The 21,927-nt window shown below is 39.6% G+C and overlaps 1 protein-coding gene across 1 annotated transcript in view; it reads left to right on the plus strand.

Annotated features, from left to right (window-relative positions):
* adamts13 (ADAM metallopeptidase with thrombospondin type 1 motif, 13) overlaps positions 1–21,927 on the plus strand; it is a 37,247-nt gene that overhangs the window by 9,961 nt on the left and 5,359 nt on the right. Inside the window, exons 9-28 of the mRNA XM_088335427.1 lie at positions 275–379; positions 452–603; positions 671–734; positions 1,968–2,094; positions 2,156–2,304; positions 2,374–2,494; positions 4,156–4,236; positions 4,325–4,506; positions 4,615–4,771; positions 5,589–5,715; positions 8,483–8,662; positions 8,750–8,948; positions 9,976–10,078; positions 10,153–10,282; positions 13,641–13,817; positions 13,883–14,087; positions 17,444–17,747; positions 17,824–17,967; positions 18,934–19,113; positions 19,845–20,020. Coding sequence (XP_088191553.1) covers positions 275–379; positions 452–603; positions 671–734; positions 1,968–2,094; positions 2,156–2,304; positions 2,374–2,494; positions 4,156–4,236; positions 4,325–4,506; positions 4,615–4,771; positions 5,589–5,715; positions 8,483–8,662; positions 8,750–8,948; positions 9,976–10,078; positions 10,153–10,282; positions 13,641–13,817; positions 13,883–14,087; positions 17,444–17,747; positions 17,824–17,967; positions 18,934–19,113; positions 19,845–20,020 — 3,063 coding nt within the window. The remainder of the gene's footprint in view (positions 1–274; positions 380–451; positions 604–670; positions 735–1,967; positions 2,095–2,155; positions 2,305–2,373; positions 2,495–4,155; positions 4,237–4,324; positions 4,507–4,614; positions 4,772–5,588; positions 5,716–8,482; positions 8,663–8,749; positions 8,949–9,975; positions 10,079–10,152; positions 10,283–13,640; positions 13,818–13,882; positions 14,088–17,443; positions 17,748–17,823; positions 17,968–18,933; positions 19,114–19,844; positions 20,021–21,927) is intronic.

Here is a 21,927-nt window from a genome sequence, read left to right on the forward strand (position 1 = left end):
CAGTAGTGCAAAAAGGGAAGTTGTACTGAAAAATGGATGGATGGATGGATGGAAGGATGGGTAGGTAAATAGAGATGGGGATTATACTCACTAAATAGAGAGGAAAAAGCAGGTAAATGGGGTTCATTACTGCAGATTTTGCATTTTTGCATTAAAAAGTGTAGTTCATGACATCATCAAGGCTTTTCTTGTCTACGTGGAAACTGTTCAAAACTTCTATTCACCTTATATTTATAAGTTTACATTTTACAAATATTTTTTTTTCCTCAATCAGCCAATCTGTCGGTTTCTATCCTGTCACACTAACCCAAATGATGACAGCTCCTGCAAACGTCTTCTAGTACCGCTACTAGATGGGACCCAATGTGCACCTAATCAAGTAAGACCTTTAATTACAATATGAGAGAAGGTTAAGTGTGATTCCTGCTAGCTACTTTTCTCTGTTTGGCAGTGGTGTCTGAAAGGCCGTTGTGAGTCCACAGACCAGCTAAGCACTTCTGTAGTGGTGCATGGTTCTTGGTCCAGCTGGGCTGGGTTCTCTGTATGCTCACGAACATGTGGAGGTGGAGTCATTCAACGCACACGGCAGTGCAACAACCCAAGGTTAGCACCACATGCTGTGCATTTTGTAGCAAGTTACTGAATAATAATGTGATTTGTTGTTTTTCAGACCTACTTTTGGAGGAAATGAGTGTGTGGGTAAAGGTATTGAGGCTGAACTTTGCAACCTGCAGGTGATTGCAAAGTTCTTATTGCTTATGTATACAATACAGGAGGTCAGTCCTATTTACACAATAGATCATTGAAAAAAAAAACTGTTTTGGGCCAAAATCTTCTTAAAAGCCTTTCAAATATTTCAGATGGTTAAGATAATAACCAAGTAAATGTCAATAAAAGACCCAATTGAGTTCCACAGTTGGTCGATAAAGGTAGACCTTTAAATTACGATAATGTCAATTTTTTCTTGAATGAGAGACAACCTATACATAATTTTGTTTCAAGGTACTGAGTTTTGCAAGCCTGGCCAATATCTTTCTGTGTTTTTAGGATCTGAAATTACTAGTGTAGGAATTGCACTTATTGGTCCAAGTATGGTCTAAGTCAGATGCCATGACATCGAATGATACCAAGGCTACATCATATTTTTGATTGTAACTCTAACAAAGCACCTCAAATGCATTGTTTTCCTTATTGTTTTTCAGTGGGGAAAATGAAAAATAGGTTGATTGGTCATTATATATTTGTTTGTCCAAATGGTTGTGCACTCAAGAGTCTATATGATTTGGTCATTTTGATATTTGGATTTGTGAAATAAGCTATACAGTCTAATAAGCGTATTATAGAAACAAGTGCAATTCAAACATCAGTTCAATGTACTGTATTCCCTGTGCGCCAGAAAATGGATAGGTAGGCTGCAAATGGAAGCCGGGCTCTAATTTGGACACTCTCAAGCCCAGTGGTTTCTAACCCTGTTGGTGTTACCAAACCCCACCAATTTCATATGTGCATTCACCGAACCCTACTTAAGAACAAAATAGAGTGTAATTTTTTGAAATCAATTTCAGTTTTTTTTTTCTCAGATCTACAAGTTGTCTTTACTAATGTCTCAATTCTATATCTGATGGTGTGATTTGAAAGAGGACTTTGGGATAATTTACCTTTCGTTGCTGTTCTGAGTTTCAGATGACCCTTTTAACGAAGTAGGCTATAAAGTGTATTTCCAACAGTGTGCGGCTTGCCCTGCTTTGTGATCTTATACACAACATCAAATGATGCTGTGAGCATTGGTTTGTAAGTGGGTACAAATCCAAGAGCAAGCAAAGTGGTCTTATCATCAAAGCTGTCTTATTTCACCAAGAATTCTGCAATCATTGTAGTCTTTATATTCCTCATCTCAACGCAGCTTCTCAAAGTGCTCCCAATGGTCTGATACTTATCAACATCTGTTTTGCTTGTTGTCATTGTAGCCGTGTAAACACCTTCAATTGGATTTCATGGCTGAGCAATGTTCCAAAACAAACCTCCAACCGCTGTACCTTCATCCCAACCAGGCCTCCTTTTACACCTGGATCCCCGCAGTGGACTTCTCACATGGTAGCACCAGCAAACATGCTTCTTTTATGAAATTACTTTTGAAATACTTTTATGTTATCAGGCGATGAGCTATGCAGATACACGTGCCAGTCCGAAGGAGAAGCCTTCATAGTGAGCCGTGGACCCCAATTTGAAGACGGTACTCGGTGCCAATACGAAGGCCGACAACCACCGGGCTCGATTTCTGCTTGTCTGCAAGGGAAATGTCTGGTAGAGATCATTTTCATTGAAGATGAAACATAATTTGATGTGGTATTGTAAACATGTGCTGCTGTTCAGCTCTTCGGTTGCGATGGGGTGTTACACTCTGGAAAAGTAAGAGACGTGTGCGGTTTGTGTGGGGGGGACGGTTCATCCTGCGCACTAATCTCTGACTCTTACATCGGGGGTCGGGCGAAAGGTAAGAATCCTGAATTTTAGAAAACATTTTTGAAATGCCTCTAAACAATATCTCATTAACTGCTAGCGATATTGGATCTCTGACGTACACTACTGTTCAAAAGTTTTGGGTCACCCAGAAAAATTTGTGATTTTTTTTTTAATGATAAAGTCACACTTTATTTATCAAATGGTTTGTCCAATCTCTGTTTTATTTTGTTTGACAGTCTCTTCTATATAACTGGCCTAAGTTATAATAATGATAATGCAATGAAAAAGAATAGTGCACCTAACAATAGTGGAATGAAAGAAGTGCACTAACCTTGAGCAGCAACAACTAAAAAAAAACGCATGTTTTTCTGACCATTCTGAAAGATTAATCAAACCCAGAAATGTGTTTATCCAGATATGTGATTAGCCAAAAACAAAGGTCAATTTCATAGCTTCACTAACAGGCTAAACTGTTGTCAGCTGTGCTAACATAATTGCACAAGGGTTTTCTAATCATACATTAGCCTTCTAACGCTATTAGCAAACAAAATGTCCCATTGGAACTCTCAAGTGCTGTTTGCTGGAAATGGGCCTCTGTGCACATATGTATTAAAAACAGACATTAAACAAACGCAATAGTAATTTAAATGGTAAATTGCCTGCATTTGTATAGCTCTTTTTAAGTCACTGAAGACATTCCAAGCTCTTTACAATGTGCTCCAGACTTACCCATTCACACACACACACACACACACACACACACACACACACACACACACACACACACACACACACACACACACACACACACACACACACGCTACAAAAACCAATAGCCGTGACAGCCATGAAATACGCCAACCTGCCTATTTATTAATTATTATTATTATTATGGGCAGCACGGCTGTGTGGTGTTTAGCGCATGTGCAGCACAGCTCTGAGGTCATGAGATCGAACCTTCCTGTGTGGAGTTTGCATGTTCTCCCCGTGTGTTTCCTCCGGTGACTCCGGTTTCCTCCCACATTCCAAAAACATGCATGACAGGTTATTTGGCCGGTCCAAATTGTCCCTAGGTGTGAATGAGTGAGTGAGTTGTATGTCTACGTGTGCCCTGCGACTGGCTGGCAACCGGTTCAGGGTGTCGCCTGCCCACTGCCCGAAGATAGGTGGGATGGACTCCAGCACCCCCGAAACCCTACAGAGGGTAAGCGGTGCAGATAATTAAGTCACTGAAGACATTCCAAGCTCTTTACAATGTGCTCCAGACTTACCCATTCACACACACACAGACACACACACACACACACACTACACAAACCAATAGCGGTGACAGCCATGAAATACGCCAACCTGGACTCCAGCACCCCCGAAACCCTACAGAGGGTAAGCGGTGCAGATAATGGATGGATGGATTATAATGATTGTTATTATTATCATCATTATTATCATTATTTATTCATTTATTTATTTATTGTCGTTAACAACAGTGCTTTTCTTTCAAGGATAAGGAATTTTCTTACCGACCCCAAGTTTTTGAACAGGAGTGCATATAGTCACCCTTAGTAGTAGTAATAGTATTAGTTTTCATTGAACAAGCTATTATATTTTTCTGAGGATTTAAAATGGCTATTGTTAGCATTGTTCTTCTGACAGAAATGATTTCTGTTCATGACTTCCTGCATTCCCTTTCAGTGTACACCACTTTCTTGTCTTTGCCATTAAATGCAACACAGATTTATATTGTCAACAGGGCACCACTATTTACTCACATGGGTGAGTAACACCCTTTTCAGCTTTGTACTTTTCTCCATAAGAGCATAGTAAATTTATTTTGGACTATTTTTGCTTCCTTCGTTGGTAGCTGTAAAATTAGGAGATCAATACGTTGTTTCCGGGATGGGTAGAATGTCATTAAATAAGACCCACCCATCCCCATTGGACGATAATGGGCTAGAGTACCGTCTTCATCTGACTCATGACCTGTTACCTGACATGGAAGAGTTACTGCTGCCAGGACCAGTACTAGAGCAAATTACCATTCAGGTCAGGACGGCTCATTTGTCTTAGTCAAAATTTTGATTGCAAATGAGTGGAAATTGACACTGGAAAAAAACTTTTATTTGTTGAAACATGTGCTTGTACTTATTTCAGGTTTATCGCAAGTATGGGAACGAATATGGAGAGAAAACAAAACCCAACATAAGTTATCAGTTTTATGTTCCAAACAATCACAGTGACTCAACAAAAGTCAAAGGTGAAGGCAAATGGGGCATTTCAACAACACCGTGCTCTGTCTCCTGTGGTTTAGGTAGGCCACAGCTTTCAAATTTGTATAAATCCATTCACTAAAATCACGTTTTCTATTTCTCTGCCACTATTGTTGTTTGGCAAATGGTAAAGCAATTGAGTTGCAGTTGATTTAAAGCAGGTATGTCAAACTCATTTGGGCCATGGGGCTGTTCTGTGGCAGGCTGGATCAGTAAGGGAATGTGAACTCCAAATTTTGGACTTTGTTTCTCACTATTATGCTTTTTGCCTACATTAATAACCTACCCTACATATTATCATCTTGGATTACAAGGTATCTTTTCTGAACACAACTCATGTATTCTCAAACAATTGGGAAAATTTTCATGTTTTCATGTTTGGCATTCAATGATTTAACTGGTTTATTTTAACAGTCGAGTGAATGCAGTTTTACACCAGACCCATTTCACGATACAAGCTCAACACTGCCCTCCTACGGGCAAAAAGAGCATCTGGCTTGCATTTGTTCCAAACAATCATAACATTTGATTAAAATGACCTAGAGACTTGCTTCCTTCTTCGACATCCTCAAAATTTATGGCGTGCTGTATTAAATCATCCAACGAGTTAGATGCTGCTCGCAGGCCGTATGTTTGACATGCCTGGCTTTGAGTCTAATAAAACAATTGATTTAAAGTGACCGCTACCTTATGTTGTTAACAAACAGTATTTTGAACTTACCGGTATTTGCATTCCAGGGAAAAAATATTGACTAGAAAGTGATCCGGTTCCTTCGCCTGAAATGGGAATGAAACGTATTTTAAAGAAGAATTGCTCTTAATTCCCATTTAAAATACGATTGAAATGTTTTCTTATAGGTGTGCAAAAGCATCAGTATGTATGTCTGGACAAAGCAACTGAGACACATCTGGAGGATCAACATTGTAATGCATCTCCTCCCCCTTTATTGCATACACCCTGTGAGCTCCCAGCCTGCCCACCAAGGTTAGTATAACAAAGTGTACAGGCAGTACAACCCTTTTTGCTGGTTTAAAATGGGGTACTAGTCCCCTGAAGGTAATCTAAGGGGTACTTGAGATTTTAAAATACGGTAAACTATTTCTACTAATAGTAGCATCAAGTAAAACAATATTACATATTTCTATATTAACCTTAATTGACCAAAACATGTTCGTATGATTTCACCCATTATTTTCTTGTTTAAATATTAAAAAAATGAAAAATTGTTTTGAATCATTTGATTTTTTTTTTAAATCAAGTCACAATAATCTTTATCACCTCTTCAACACAAAGATTTTCAAAGGGCCCCAACGAGTAAAATTCAAAAGTAAAATTCTAAGAAAAAAAATTTAGTACCTAGTGTTTCATTTTCCAGGGCAGCACAGTTCTGAGGTCATAAGATCGAACCCCCTGTGTGGAGTTTGCATGTTCTCCCCGTGCTTGCGTGGGTTTCCTCCGGGCACTCCGGTTTCCTCCCACATTCCAAAAACATGCATGTCAGGTTAATTGGCCGGTACGAATTGTCCCTAGGTGTGAATGAGCGAGTGAATTGTCTGTCCCTGTGTGCCCAGCGACTGGCTGGCAACCAGTTCAGGGTGTACCCCGCCCACTGCCCGAAGATAGCTGGGATGGGCTCCAGCACCCCTGCGAACCTACTGAGGATAAGCGGTGCAGATAATGAATGAATGAGTGTTTGATTTTCCTGTAAAAAAGCCAAAACACCGTTATATGTGAAAAATAATAGTTAAATATCCTAAAAAAGGGAAAATAAAGTACTGGTATTTCCGGACTAAAGAGCACACCTGATTAAAAGCCGCATAAGCAAACTTAAATTTAAATTTCAAAGTGTTTATTGTCATATGCACAGTAATAAACCACGTTTACATGAACAATGAAATTTTAGTTTGCTGTCCACACAGCTGCCAGCGTAAAGACAGAAACTAAGAAACTATTTACGTACATGGAATATTACAATCAATAAAAGATAAAAATACAAGATGAACTCAAGATGATTCAAGGGAAATAAGATAAAAATAAAGATAAAAGATAAAACACAGTTTAAAGAAAGAGTTTAAGGAAGGAACTCAACTTTTTTTTGTATCAGCCGCACAGGATTAATGGATGCTGGCATAGTATTTGCAGGGAAATGTCTAGGACAGAAAAGTAGCACATTGGACCTTGATTAAGACTCTTGTTTGTGGACTTCGTCAGCAGCTGTGCATCTTAATCAAGTAGTGTAGTTCTCAATTTTAACTAACTTCACATTTACTTATACGCAGGAGTGCGACAATAATGTTCTCACAACGGAAGTGTGGCGGGAGGTGGTCCGATCGGATAAAAATTGAACATGTTGGCAAAGAAGGATTCTCCGTTTATTTTGTTGGAATGAAGGTCTATTGAATTGCGCGGTTAACCAGATCGTCAGTCATGTTGTTCTTCCGATAACAACATAATAATAATAATAATAATAATTTCCTTGTATTGTCATTCTGTGTAACAATGTACACAGAACGAAATGTCGATTGCACCTGACCCGTTGTAGCGAGCCGATGCAGGATACCATGTGGCTGCAGCCCATCAACAACATGGGACCAGCCTGACAGAAAGCTTTGCACACTTTTGACGAAGGGTCCTGGGGCAGCTTATGTGTTCGATCTCAAATTACAAAAATGGCAACATTACCTGAGTGTATGTCTCATCTCATCTCATTAGCTGTACCGCTTATCCTTATTAGGGTCGCGGGGGTGCTGGAGCCCAGCGATCTCCGGGCAGTGGGCAGGGGACACCCTGAACTGGTTGCCAGCCAATCGCAGGGCACACGGGGACAGACAACTCCCTCGCTCAGTCACACATAGGGACAATTTGGACCGGCCAATTCACCTGAAATGCATGTCTTTGGAATGTGGGAGTGCCCGGAGAACATACAAACTCCGCACAGTAAGGCCAGTAGCTGGATTTGAACCCACGCAGGAGGTTCCCACGATCTCAGAACTGTGCCGCACACGCGCTAACCACTGCGCCGCCGTGCTGCCCCTGAGTGTATGTATGTACTATTAAAATCTACTTCAAAACAAAACTCAATGTACTGACTAAAATTTTAGCCACCCATATGACGCAATTTGAAATTTCCAATTCAATTACTATTGACTGCTGTGCTAGTTGATTAACATTAGACATTTCCTTGTTGATTCTGCCAAGACTGCAATTTTACTCTATAGGGACAGTGGGAATCTAGTTCATCCATTCATGCCTGTCACTAATTAGATGACGAGGTACTTGGCTCCAAAAGCTAGTCATAGTTACTCCTGCCGTTTAATTGTGTTTGATTGAATTTCTTCACTCTGATATTCAGAGCATTGGGCAGAAATCACATAGCAACATCACCTACTGCGTGCTCTTGCGATGCTTTGGTGTACTTAAACAGTCAGATTCTTCTGGGCCGCACCAGTTCAAAGCCTGTTGCTAGCCTCTAACTGAGGTAACCTGCTAGGGACGCACCGTCCGATGGAGCAGGCCCGGCGCGAGTCTGAAGTCATCGTTGTCACCCTGGTGACCATTCGCCTCATGAAAATAAACATAAAACATGGTATTGTTAGATGCAGTGTTTCAAAATGACTGAAGTAGAAAAGTTAAAATAAAGCAAAATATATAACACAAAACTTAGAATGAGTATGTATTTTGTTTTTCTTAATATTTTACTTGGGAAAATCTGTTAAAAAAAATAGAAAAATACACTTACGGTGCTTTGCAGATGGGTCACGGGAAAGTTTGGAACCTGCAGCGCTTCCTGTGGTAAAGGAGAGAGAATCCGTTCCGTCAGATGCGTTCAGAATCTTGGCAACCATGTACTGACGGTTCCAAATTCAGACTGCCCAGCAGAATCAGCACCAATAGCTGTTGAAAAATGTGAGATTCAACTTTGCCCTGCCAGGTAGTAAGAGCACTCTTATATCAACATCACCTTTTATTTCGATGAGGATCCTTAACTCAGTGAAGACAAAGCAAACTTTGTTTAAAGGTGGCGTGTGTCAGAGTTGGGACGCTGCTCGTCGGTTTGTGGCCCAGGAGAAATGAAAAGAAATGTGTCATGTGTACGACAAGAGGACAGCCAGGAGGTGGAAGTTGATGAAGGTTTCTGCTCAAATCAAAAGCGACCTCCTGAATCTGTGCCCTGTGTAGACGACGTCTGTCCTATTGGATGGGACGTAACTAGGGAGGTAAAAAAAGAGACTTTGTTTCAATGTTTCTCAGTAGTGATCAGTGTTAGGCGCGTTACTGAAAAACGAAAAATAGTTACAATGACTATTGACTTCATTTTTAGAGTAATTCTGTTTCCCCTTAAATTACTGACACTAAAAAGGAGCATGTTACTTTAAAAGTAACTATGGAGTTACAAACTACCGTTTATACTCATATTAAAGGTAAGATCGGGCCTAAAAAAATCCAGCCTGACCCTGGCCCAGGCACGCGGCTATTTAAAACCCTGTGCAGCCCAAATTCTACCAATTAACTCGATTTGAAGGACCAAACTCAAAGCAAACCCAACTTTTGACATTTTATTTGTGAGGAGATTTGATTTTTGCTGACTTATATTATAGTTGTAGATAGAACTTGGATGTGATTACATAAGGTAGGAAGAATATCAGTAAGGAGAAATGACACGTTCTCGTACTTGAGACGACTCCACCAGAACTGTATTCCTTTCTATTTTATAAGTGTAAATAAACATGCCCACCCTTTGCCATAATTTTATTCAGCTTTGTGTATGATATTATTTGCCTCCTATTGGTAAATAAAAACAACCTTAATTTAGTAATAACAAAAATGCAAAGATACATGAACTATCATACCGTTGTCTATTTTTATATATACGTATGTAATAAATTTGTATTTTTTTACATAGCAGAATCCATACTTAGTAATCGCCTGGCCTTTTGCCGTTATGCTGTGTTCACTTGGCAATGGTTTTCGTTGGCATTAGAATATAGTGCCATTTAATGGTCAAATACTCCACAATGTACCTTTAAGGAGCAAAGTAATAAATGTCAAAGAATGGGAGACATTGCAATCGATGGACTGCTTTTAAGTAGTAGTAGAGTAACGCACCTTCTTGTAACGCCTCTTGAGTTACATTTTATTAACAAGTCATAACAGTACTTTTTACAAAGAAATGTAATAAAAAGTAATGTGTTTTTCCCAACACTGCTAGGGGAGAGTCCCATCTAATCGTTTTTTTATCAACAGGTCCAGCCTGCTTTGACGTCTGGCTTAATGCCACGGTCTCGACAAGCTCCTGTGTATGTGTGGGCTCCGGTTGTGACTCAGTGTTCAAAGACATGTGGCAACGGTAAGAAACCTGCACAAATCAAACCTAGTAACAAGAGATGTGGTTTTAACACTCATACAAATCATCTTCTGAAGGAACAATGCAAGTGTGGTTTTCCTGTGTGGACCATCAAAGCAGATGGATGGTACCCGATATCAACTGTGACCCTTCAAGCAAACCTGTTCCTAAATCTGAGAACTGTAATACACTCCCGTGCCCTCCTGTGTGAGTCACCCGCAGATACAAAAAACAATACAAAAAAAATGAGTACAGTAATCCCTCACTGTATTGCGGTTTACTTTTTGCAGTTTTTCTACTTGCCAGAATTTTATAATGTATTGTGTTTTGCATTCTGATTGGCTAAACAGTCGCCGTGTCCCTTCTACCTGTTTCTGCCTTCCAGCCTGCCGTCTAAGTTGTACCCATATGTAAAACAAGCTCGCCGAACCAACATTACGTACGCGCAAATCTTTCAATTTTGTATTTCTCGAAAAGCTTTTATGTCAGCAAAACACTCTAGACTGAGGATCTCAAATTCAAATGAGTAGGGTTCCGCTGAAGCTAGGATATGGGTGAGGTTGGGCCGAATGGGGTTTTACACAAAAACAGTGCTAATAAAAAAAATTCTGCGGTTCTTAAAGAGACAGTGTTTTATATTTGTCCAGTAGGTGTCGCGGTAGTGTGAAGTGTAACCAAAAATGAGTCCTAGGAAGACAACAAACTATGAAGACTGAAAGTGAGTTGAGGCTCCAACAACGGGGGCTTGGTCATGTTTGACTTTGGGAAATTGTTTTATAACGTTCTCAGAGTAAAGTGTAATCACACCTCCTCTACATTAGGGGTCAGTGGCATGCTCAGTGACAGTGTTTAGTCTACATTTTGCCTCCACATAGCATATAGCACAGAGTAAAAGCATCAAGTATGAAGTGTATACACTAAGTGTAGCAAGCCCTTATGTTACCCCTTGAACCCCAAAAAATAACATGGAAAGCACAAAGCTAAATGAATTAAGCTGACACTTAAAGACATTACCACCCAATTGTATATATATATATATATAGAGAGAGAGAGAGAGAGAGAGAGAGAGAGAGAGAGAGAGAGAGAGAGAGAGAGAGAGAGAGAGAGAGAGAGAGAGAGAGAGAGAGAGAGAGAGAGAGAGAGAGAGAGAGAGAGAGAGAGAGAGAGAGAGAGAGAGAGAGAGAGAGAGAGAGAGAGAGAGAGAGAGAGAGAGAGAGAGAGAGAGATCTATTTGTACCTCTGCCAACATTTGTAGATAAAATTCGGTACTTGTATTTGTTATCATTCCAGTTGTCCTCATTTTCTGTATGCACTCTGTGTCCTGGTCAAAATCACTAAACCCCTAATATAAGCAGACTGATTACATTGTAAACACCAATTTTCATATTGCCTGGAGAATTAACTTGTCATTCAGCACAATATGTGTTGTATAATTAACCCTCTTCGTCTGGATTTCGACAGTTAAAAAAAGGGAAAGCATTTGAGAAAATTAGTTTGCATATCTATTAATTCCAATGATTGACGTCTTTTCTCCCTCTTCAAATTAACAATTTATGTTAATACAAGACAGTGAAACACAATACAAAGATATAAAAAAACACTTCTGCTACTGATTGATCTAGGACAGAACTAAAACATTTTAACATTTGTTAGTGTGTAAAAATCTGACATTAATTTAAACTTGATTTGCTTCATTTTGTTCCAAATACAATCTTTGTAAGTTTCCATGGAAACATGAATTAAAATAACATTTAATTTTTTCTACTGTTGGGGCCATTCTCAGAAAATTCAAACAATTTAAAGTTAAAATATCATCTATGCTGCCCAAGTTTCACCGATTCGGCCAAACTAGACAGCTAGTCAACAATGTCCTGAATGACCAGAATTTTTGGCTTTTCAATGATATTTATTCAGGCAATGGCCTCGACCACTATCCTTAAAGGGTCTTCGTAAAAGTGAAACAAAAGTACAAAAAAGTGAAGTTAGCTTGCTAACTATACAGAAACACTTCGTGCTAAGCTATCACATGCTAATACAGAGTCACGCAACAGAACGTAAATGTGTACAAAATCCTAAAATAAACAAAAACGGTATTTCCCGAGAGTCATCACAATCTTTTTCATCAGTGTTCATTTTACCTCTGAAAAGTGATGGGTCCCAACAGAGATCTATGGGTCCCCAAAATGTGTTATCGAGGTTGAAATTGTAAATTGGCGACAAATATATAATATAAATTTATATATTCATTCAGTTTTAATCATCACAGTTTATTGGTAATACAAATCAGTTATCACTTCAAGATTTTTCAGTTCACAACAACATTGTACATTATACAAAATAATATTGCTGAATTAATTATTTTAATCTATATTTTCATTCAGTTTTAATCATCACAGTTAATTGGTAATACAAAGCAAGTTATCACTTCAGATTTTTCAGTTTACAATATTGTACATTATACATAATAATATTGCTGAAATAATAGTCTATATTTTCATGCAGTTTTAATCATTACAGTTAATTGGTAATACAAAGCAAGTTATCACTTATCACATTTTTCAGTTCATATGTTCTTCGTGGTATGCTGTCCCACCACAGTTGTAATGCCTTCTCAAGGTCCAATCCATTATCATCCTCCTCATAGCGTAACCAGGAATATAATTTAGTCCATTTTGGCAGAAAAGTCCTTTTCTTGCTAGGAGTATTTTGTTTAATTTCTTTCGTCGAGTCGTTCGCTTCAGCACACATGTTTTCCTAGTCTCCGCGAACTTCCGAAGAATTTCTCCGCCGTTTTTTCGTGCCGGAATTATTGCCGTTGTTATCACTTTCTGCATTATGTTTCGACTTATTAATGACACTGATTTTCACCTTCCCTCAACAACAACCACCACAACAATGACGTAATCTCGAAGCAACGAGATCTCGTTTGCCGAGATCGGCGTGCAGACAAAAACTCGAACCGCGAGACCAAAACAAAAATGGCAGATCGGCCTGACAAAAAGTTTAGAGTTCGGTAAGTCTTTGTTTAAAAAAAAAAAAGTAATCAGTTAATAATGACAATTTTGTCTCAAAAGAGTTGCGTCCCCGGGACGCACATTGATTTGACACTATGCGTCCCCAGCAAAAATGATGCGACTAGGACGCAGGGACACGGGCAAACAAGAACACTGGTTTCATACTTACAGACAATAATTGTCCAACGCCACAACAAATTGAAGAATTTTCCCAGGGTGTAACACCGTGCTTCTGTAGTGCTTCACAGTCTCCGTGTACATACTGCTTTCATTTTGTCTTTCAAAACAATTAACATGTTGAACTGTAAAGAGGACTTCTCTATTTTTTACCACAAAGCCGAACAACAATGGCTGGTCATTTTGTCCACAAGATAACTGGAAGGTTGAACAAATGCTTGAGCTTGTAAAAATGTTTGTTCTTTGTTTTCAATGTATAATAAAGATTTCTACTTTGCGGATTATGACTATCGCGGGTTCCCTTGGGAAAAAATGAGGGATTACTATATTTTGGAAAGCAATGATGCAAGTGACGGAATATTTTGCAAAACCAGGTGGCGATCTAAGCTAGGAATCTGCAGCGCAACATGCGGTGGAGGGGTTGCCAACGTAGTGCTCTACTGCTCTCAAGCGACAGAAGGAGAAGAGAAGCTGTTGGAGGATTCCGAGTGCAGCGGCTTTGCAAAACCACCAGCCGTGGTGTCTTGTAATACACACGACTGCCCGGCCAGGTGACACAATACAAGCAAGCCTCAATGTCTCTGTCAACACCTCACTAATTTGTTTGTGTGTTCAGGTGGAAGGTTGAGAGTTTGACACCTTGCTCCGTGTCTTGCAACCTGGGTTTGGTTCTCAGGAATGTGTCCTGTGTCCAGTTTGTCCGAGGCAAAGAAAGAGTTGTACTGGAGAAAAGGTGTCATACAGCTGTCAAACCCGCCACCACTGTCCCCTGTCTGGTGCGAATTTGCACTTATAGGTGGGAGGTAAAGTCATGGAGCCAGGTACATTCACACAGAAGTGATTCTAATCATATAAATCAGGGATGTCAAACAAAGCTGAGATTTGGAGCCTGAGCTCAACCCAAATTTTGGGGCGGGTTTTGCCCTAAAATGTCTGTCATTATGTTAGGGTCGAGCTTCTCTCTCGCTATTTTTTCAAATTATTTTAATTATCTCCATTATTGTTCTTTGTTGACTCCCTCCCTCTCTCTCTCTTTTGAAGTACTAGATTCTTAAATGAACAATGTGTAATATTTAGTGCTTCCTAGTTGTGCAAAAAACAAAAAAAAACAAAAAAACCCAACATTGATTTGAATGCCAGGCAAAAATACATGAACTATCAAAACAATGTTAAGATTCCCCACCTAGAAGTTGTTTGTCTGCCATCTTGCTGCCTGCTGTGGCACTAGTTTTTGTGTGCATTGGGAAACAGTGCCATCTAGTGGTCAAATATTACTCACTGTGGCTTTAAGGACATATGCTGTGGTTTATGGCCTGATTTTCAACACGTCAAAATAGGACATCCTTAAGTTATAAGGTCAACTTCGAAGAAAAATCCGTCAATGATGGAAAATTGTCAGTTAATGTAACCTCAGCGAACACATTTATACATATACTGTATGTATGTCTGGAGATGTAAATGTTTATACAGTCAGTTTTTTTTACAAAAGACACACTCTAATTTGGTATCATAAATCATCTCTCCACCTCCCGGGTCTTCACAAATAAAATTTAAAATTTAGGGGTTTGTTTTGAGCTTGGGGTTAAAGTCATGGTTAGGACTAGGGTAAGGGGTTAGGGTTAAAATTTTACTGGTCGGGTTCGGTTTGGGTCAGGCTATAAGACTTGTGGGCCTGGGTCAGGCTGGACTTTGTTAGGCTTGTTCTTACCTCTGATGTCAAACTTGTTTTACCTCAGGGTCCACATGGTCGAAAAAAAACAATCTTACTGGTAAATTAATGGCAGAAAATGCATGCCCTAGCTGGGGATTTTTTCCTAACACTATCAATTAAATTCCGATTCAGTGGCGTATGATTCGATTATAAAATCATTATTGAAGTGTTGTTTTTCCTCAATCTTTTTTTCTTTCACTAAGATTTCTTGTATTTTTTATCAACTGTGCATATGTAACAACAAATAATAATCAAAACAAGACTTGACTTAATTTTCACTAGAGTTTAAATAACTCATGAAAACCCATGCATACTAGAACATGACAAAAAAATGTACACAAACACAAATTTAAGAGCGAAGTATTTAAAAGTTTTTTTCTGTTTTTTATTTTTTTTATCATAAGGCTTCCTTGAATTTGGGAACCACGCTGTTAGATTTAACATCTATTATAGAAAGTACCATATTTTCCAGACTATATAAGGCGCTCCTAAAAAGCTTATTGCATCATCACACAATTTTTTACTCACTGTCGAGTTTATAAAGATATAAACCCATTGCTGGCCATAGCATTCAGATAATAGCATTTAAATAAGTTTTACTACTTCGCAAATGTAGGAGCCCGGCCCGGCCGCCATCCCGCTTGGCCGCCCAGGCCGATCTACTACATCCCGGTCAGCAGACGTATCTTTTGAAAGGTCACGCATGCGCAGTGACTACAATGGCGCATGCGTATTAAATTTCATACAATGCAAAAACATTGAAAACGTATTAAAAACAATGGAATTAGACTGAAAAGATGAATCTTTGAAACGTGACTATGTGTGTGTGTGATGATTACTTGCATATTGAAAATAGTAAAACAGGTTAAACGAAGGGCAGCACGGCTGCGCAGTGGTTAGCGCATGTGCGGCACAGTTCATGTCTTGGGAACCTCCTGAGTGGGTTCAAATCCAGCTTCAGACTTCCTGTGCGGAGTTTGTATGTTCTCCCCGTGCTTGCGTGGGTTTCCTCCGGGCACTTCGGTTTCCTCCCACATTCCAAAAACATGCATTTCAGGTGAATTGGCCGGTCCAAATTGTCCCTAGGGGTGAATAAGCGAGTGAGTTGTCTGTCCCCGTGTGCCCTGCGATTGGCTGGCAACCAGATCAGGGTGTCCCCTGCCGACTGCCCGATGATTGCTGGGATGGGCTCCAGCACCCCCGCGACCCTACTGAGGATAAGCGGTGTGGCTAATGAGATGAGATGAGGTTAAACGAGTTGATTCCATAGCATAGGAATCTGAGAAATACACAACTAAAAGTAGCTTACTTTACACTCACGGTGCCAGAAACACAGACTTGCATAGTGCATTGTGATAAGTTAAACAGTCTTTTCACTTTTTTACAATCTAGGTCGCCTTATTTATGGAAAAATATTTGAAAAAGACTATTTTGGGGGGTGCACTTAACAATCTGGTGTGCCCTACAGTGCAGAAAATACGGTATCTTTAGCTTCTTTCTGCAAGCACATTTTCAATCACCGAGGATAAAAAGCATAGTATTGAAGCAAATTTTGCGATTTGAGGAGAGAAACATCCACATGCACCATTCGTGAGTGCAATCATATTGCCATGAACAGCTCATCCATGATTTATTTTTAAAGTAAAATAACATCAAGGTATTTCCTCAAACGTTTTCTGGTTGATTAATGAAAGTCAACGAATACAGCTACAATTGGTGGTTTGCTATTGAAGTGTCGCGTGGCTTTAGGGACAACCAGTGGACGTATTTAAAACTGCAGGTCATTGTTTGACATGATGTTGCTCATTTTTGTCATGTGCTTCTCTCAGAATTGTATTTTGGGCCATATTCAATCTGTTGGCAGGCCTGATCCAGCCAGCAGACCATATCCCCTTAACAATCCTGTAAAATTCACCCAAAATCCAAATCCTAGCTGTGCCCAAAGTAAATTAAATGATGTTGTTGAACTGTTTGGAAAATCTGGACAGTTTTGATCTCAGTTGAAAGGTAACACTCTGAGGTTTTGTCCCCAACTGAAATAATCACTGCAAGTGCTACTAACATTGAGTAATCTAAGTTGAGACACACAGAAGCAAGTTCTTATTCTTGCCTGAATTTTTTTTTGACAATCACATGTCTGCATATGAGTGTAGCATGGGTATCTTAGCTGGAGAACCGCTAGTTCAATAGCATGCAGCCTTACATCGTCCCGGGTCAAAGGTAATCACTATCTGAAAATCTAAACATTAGTATTTTACACATCGTTCTAAGGTTTGTCTAGGCATTTCCAAGAGTGGCTATTTGGACACTCCAAAAGGACCAGTGTTTAGCGACATCAAACAGACACATCTTTGCTCCTCAACCGTCTGACAGCCCACCAGTAGGCCGTCGGAACGTTAAGAGGTTAAGTTTGACACCCCTGATATTAACTCTTAAGCCATCTTTTGTTGCTGGTTCTTCATGCAGTGTTCAGTGACCTGTGACCACGGCATTCAGTCCAGAACTGCGTCATGCATGGGCCCAGCTAAGCCGGAATCTGTCAGCCCACAGCTATGCATGCACATACCCAAGCCTATTACCATCCAGGGCTGCAGTATGGACAGCTGCACAGACGAGCCAGTAGTAACTCAATTGGAGAAGGATTCTCATCAATCTCAAGCTCCATATACGATTACAAAACAAAACCACAGGGGCGGACCTGCACCAAGTCTGTCTGGAACAGCCAGAAGCATTCTGCAATCCACAAAAGCCAGTTCTTCCATTAAGCCTAGTATTGATCATTTAAATATCTTCTGTTACTTTGTGCGCAAAAAATAGTGTTTCATGAGTGTTTTGCACCTCCCCAGCTGTATGCGGGGAGCTGCTGCTGCAAGAATCCGGCAAAGTCAACTTGACCGACGTTGCCGGGACTTGCATGGTGGCCATTGGCCGACCCCTAGATGAGGTCATTCACATCAAAATAGAGTCAAGCTCCTTAAACTGCAGAAAGGGTGAGGCTTACCTAGCGCAGGAGTCCCCAAACCTTTTCCTGAGAGGGCCATGTAACTTTTCGCTTTTCTGATGAGGGGCCGGGGTCAGTTTTTAACAGAAAAAGTGTGACGATTTTAGGAGCGCCAAAGTGTAGAAATGTATTTTTTTCCAGAAAGCCACAACCAAGTAACCCTTCTGGATTCTTCACAGAACAAAAATCCAAAAAGAAATCATAACAATATTTATAAAATAAATATTAACCAAATAACACTCTGTGGGTTATTCCCATAAGAAAATTCCCTCACGCCATCCAGAGTCTTTAAAGGTTGTTTAGTTTAAACTTAAGTACCCACCCCAAGTAAGGCGAGAAGACATTAATAGATATTAAACATGCAAGAAAGGCAAGGTGCTTTCAAATTTTAAAAAAACCCTCCTCCAATCCCTCTTTTTTTAAATCTTCAAGGTTACAATAAACAAGATGATTGGCAGATTGAGACAGAGATGTAATAGTCAAAGCACAAACAACAGTGGACAATAAAAATCAAAATAAGAAAATGGAGTCCTGTGAAATCTAACGTGCACCTTATTATTATCACCATATTTTAGTCACGGTACCAGAGACAAATGTTGATTTCATTGTGTGTTTCACATGTGACAATGACAATGAATTCTATTCATTGTTATTGTAACGTATGAAATGCTTAACAAAATAAATTCTATACATTGTTTATATCACTGGGTTAAGAGTTTGGAGCTCTCACGCCAGTCTCAAGGATTTAAATCCTGTTACAACCAAAACGTGTATCCAGACTTGGAGCAGGTTTTTAGGTTAAAAAAAACCCCGGGGAAAAATGCTCTCTTGTATTGGCTGAACCAAATGTGGAGGCGGGCCGTATTTGACCGCATGACTAGTTTGGGGACCACTGCACTAGCATGTTGTTTCTGTTCATTAGCAAAAGCAAAACAAATTGCATTTTCCCCTACAGGTGAATATGTTTCATTTTTTGACCGACTGACAGTTGTAAAGAAGTGTGAGCATGCAGCAGGCAGTATGCTGACCTCAAGAACCAACGTCCTTCTTGTGCGCCAGAATCTGCTGACTTTTGGAAACGGCATCATCTTCACCTACAGCTCACAGAAAAACTTGAAAAAGAGCCGTAGTCAAAGTATGATGTGTTAAAAAAGTGTTTCTCAAATGCTGGGTTGGGACCCAAAAGTTGGTCGTCAAGCCATTTTCAGTGGATCGCGGTCCTTTGCCTTGGAAAAATAATGTCAAGAAGAAGAACAAACGGGCACATTACAAATTCTTAAAAAGTAGATAGGGTTGAGTCCCTGCTCACTCTTTTCTTCCTGTTTAGTCAATCAGCACCATCGATAGTATTTGAGAGGGACCATATCTCATTTTATTGTGATTGTGTTTGTTTTATTTCGCTTTTTTCCCATTGTAATGGCTCTCAAGAGGGTTAGTGATAAGGGAAAGGAAAAGTGGAAAACAGTGAAAACAACAATCGGGTCAAAGAGGAAAACGATTATGATCAATACATGGTTTAAAAATGTTTTATTTTTAGCTTTTTACCAGTACATTAATGACTAATATCTACATAATGAAATAACTATCAATATTTAAGTTAATAAATATTTTGTGTACATATTTCTTTTTGAATGTGGCAGTTGTTTTTGTTTTGGTTTTGCTGGTCGTTTTGTTTCTTTGGAAAAAAGGGCTATATATTTTACTCTCTGCTTTGAACACCACAATCCTTTCATCATGTAAATTGATTTGGGTCTCTAGGATGGTGGGTACGAAAGTCAGACCAGTTGGGAAACACTGTGTTACAAAGCAAATGACAAACAATTTTTTGATCAAGTGTTTCGCACTGATGTCTGTTTCCTCTAAAAGGTTGCGACAAACAACTGTTTTCCTCCAGTGGCGTGTTTGTGAATCCGACTACGTCTGACACTAACCGAACCTGCCGGGTGCTTATCAATGCCCCTCCCTCGCTGAAGATAAGAGTCCAAGCACTGCACATAGGATTGCGGTTCAACTCTTCAAATTCAGAGTCTTCATACATTATGGTAGGCATTTTGGTATTATTACACATAAGAATTAGGGTTAGGGTTAATACCTGCAAGCACTTCCAGTTTATGGGTTAAAATACCGCTTTTTTTGCCCCTTAAGAGCACCTGCCACTTTTTTCCAAACAATCTACCACTTTATGAAATTGATCTAACTTTTTTGAGAATCATATTTTTGTCTTCAAACTGTATTAAACATTTTTCTGGAAAGGTTCATGACTAAAGCCCTGGACAGACATCAAGGTACAGTCAGCATTGAGGGGCACAATGTCACCAACCTCCATTTTGCTAAAGATATTACCGGCTTGCAGAAGAACAAGAACTCAGAGATCTGGTAATTTGCCTAGACAAATAATCAACCTGGATTAGGTTTGAAATCAGCACAGGAAAAAAAAAACAGTAATGACCAACAACCCTCAACATCACCATCAGCCACCGAGCTTGAACCTGTCACCAAATTTAAATATCTTGGAGCTTAAATATCATAACCATGTGACAAATTAGATGGTGTGCAACACTATAAGAGGGAACATTGGTCCCTACGAAGAACTGTTGTCAGCAGTACGCGGACGAAAACTGCAGTGGTATGGTCACGTCCCAAGATCATCAGAACTGTCGGCAGTGGAGAGGGCTTTTCAAGGTTGCATCTTCAGTAGTGCCCTGGCGTTTCAGGCGGTTAAGGGATCCGATAATCATGAACCGTGATTTTAGTATACAGCTGCTTTGTATTGAAGCGAGACTAAGCCATTCTCGTGTCTCTTGCAGCCTACAGCATAATCAGCCACTCCAGCAGCTCCCGTGTTATTTTCGATTGTTCTCGATTGTTTGTTCTCAGCTCAGGGATGCTGCTGGAAATGTGAATTTCCCTTCGGGGATGAACAAAGTATCTATCTATCTATCTATCTATCTAATCATAGCCAATAATATTTGGCTATGATCGTTTTCCCCATCAACTCTTAAAATTCTTCCCAGTCCCTGCTTAAAAACCACCGACCCAGAGTATGACGCTGCCATCGCCATGTTTGACACTGGGGATGGTGTTTTCAGGGTGATGTGCTGTGTTACACCTAGGTTAAACGTAACCCTTTACATTCAGCCCGATTTTGTTTTTTTCTGACCAGACAACCTTCTACATGTTATTTCTGTCTCCCAAGTGGCTTCTAGCAAACACCTAACTAACCTTTTTATGATATTCCTACAGAAAAGGCTTTCTTCATGCTACTGATCCATACAGGGTAGATTTATGCAGAGTACAACTTATAATTGTCCCATGCACAGATTTTCCCACTTAAGCTGTGTATACCTGCAGGTCATCTAATGTGATCTTGGGCCTCTTGGTTGGTTCACCAAATAGTTTTCTCTTGTTTCAGCCAAAAGTTTAGAGGAATGGCCCAGTCTTGGTATGCTTGCAGTGGTTTTATGCTCTCTCCAATTTTTTATTATTGCTCCACTTTGCTTTGGGAGATGTGTTAATATTGAAAAATTACTCATTTTGGTTGACATCAGACCAGTCAGAAGTCATCAGGGAACTTCTTAAGTCCGTTGGCTGGGCTGAGAGAACAAGGGTCCTATATTTTGGAAACACCTAACTTTCAGTTTTTGTTGTTGTTGTAAATATAATATAGAATGTTAAAATTGTTTGTTTCTACTTCACGATTGTGTCTCACATGTTGTGTATTCTTGGAAAATAATTTCAGATGTTTAGCTAGAAGTTTGAAGCCTGAAATGTGGCAATATGACAAAAAGGCAATTATTTTTGGTCGGCACTGTAACTCTCTAAGGAGTATCCATCGCAGAAACCGCAATCTTGTAAAAATAAAAATATGACTAATAGTCTAGAGATTATAGTACTGTACAAAAACTTTCATATTTTTCCATTTAGTACATTTTTTGTGTGTGTTGATTAG

The sequence above is a fragment of the Urocampus carinirostris genome, chromosome 5 (genome assembly GCF_059441175.1).
Source record: "Urocampus carinirostris isolate Australia breed hairy pipefish chromosome 5, RoL_Ucar_1.0, whole genome shotgun sequence".
NCBI classification, from domain to species: domain Eukaryota; kingdom Metazoa; phylum Chordata; class Actinopteri; order Syngnathiformes; family Syngnathidae; genus Urocampus; species Urocampus carinirostris.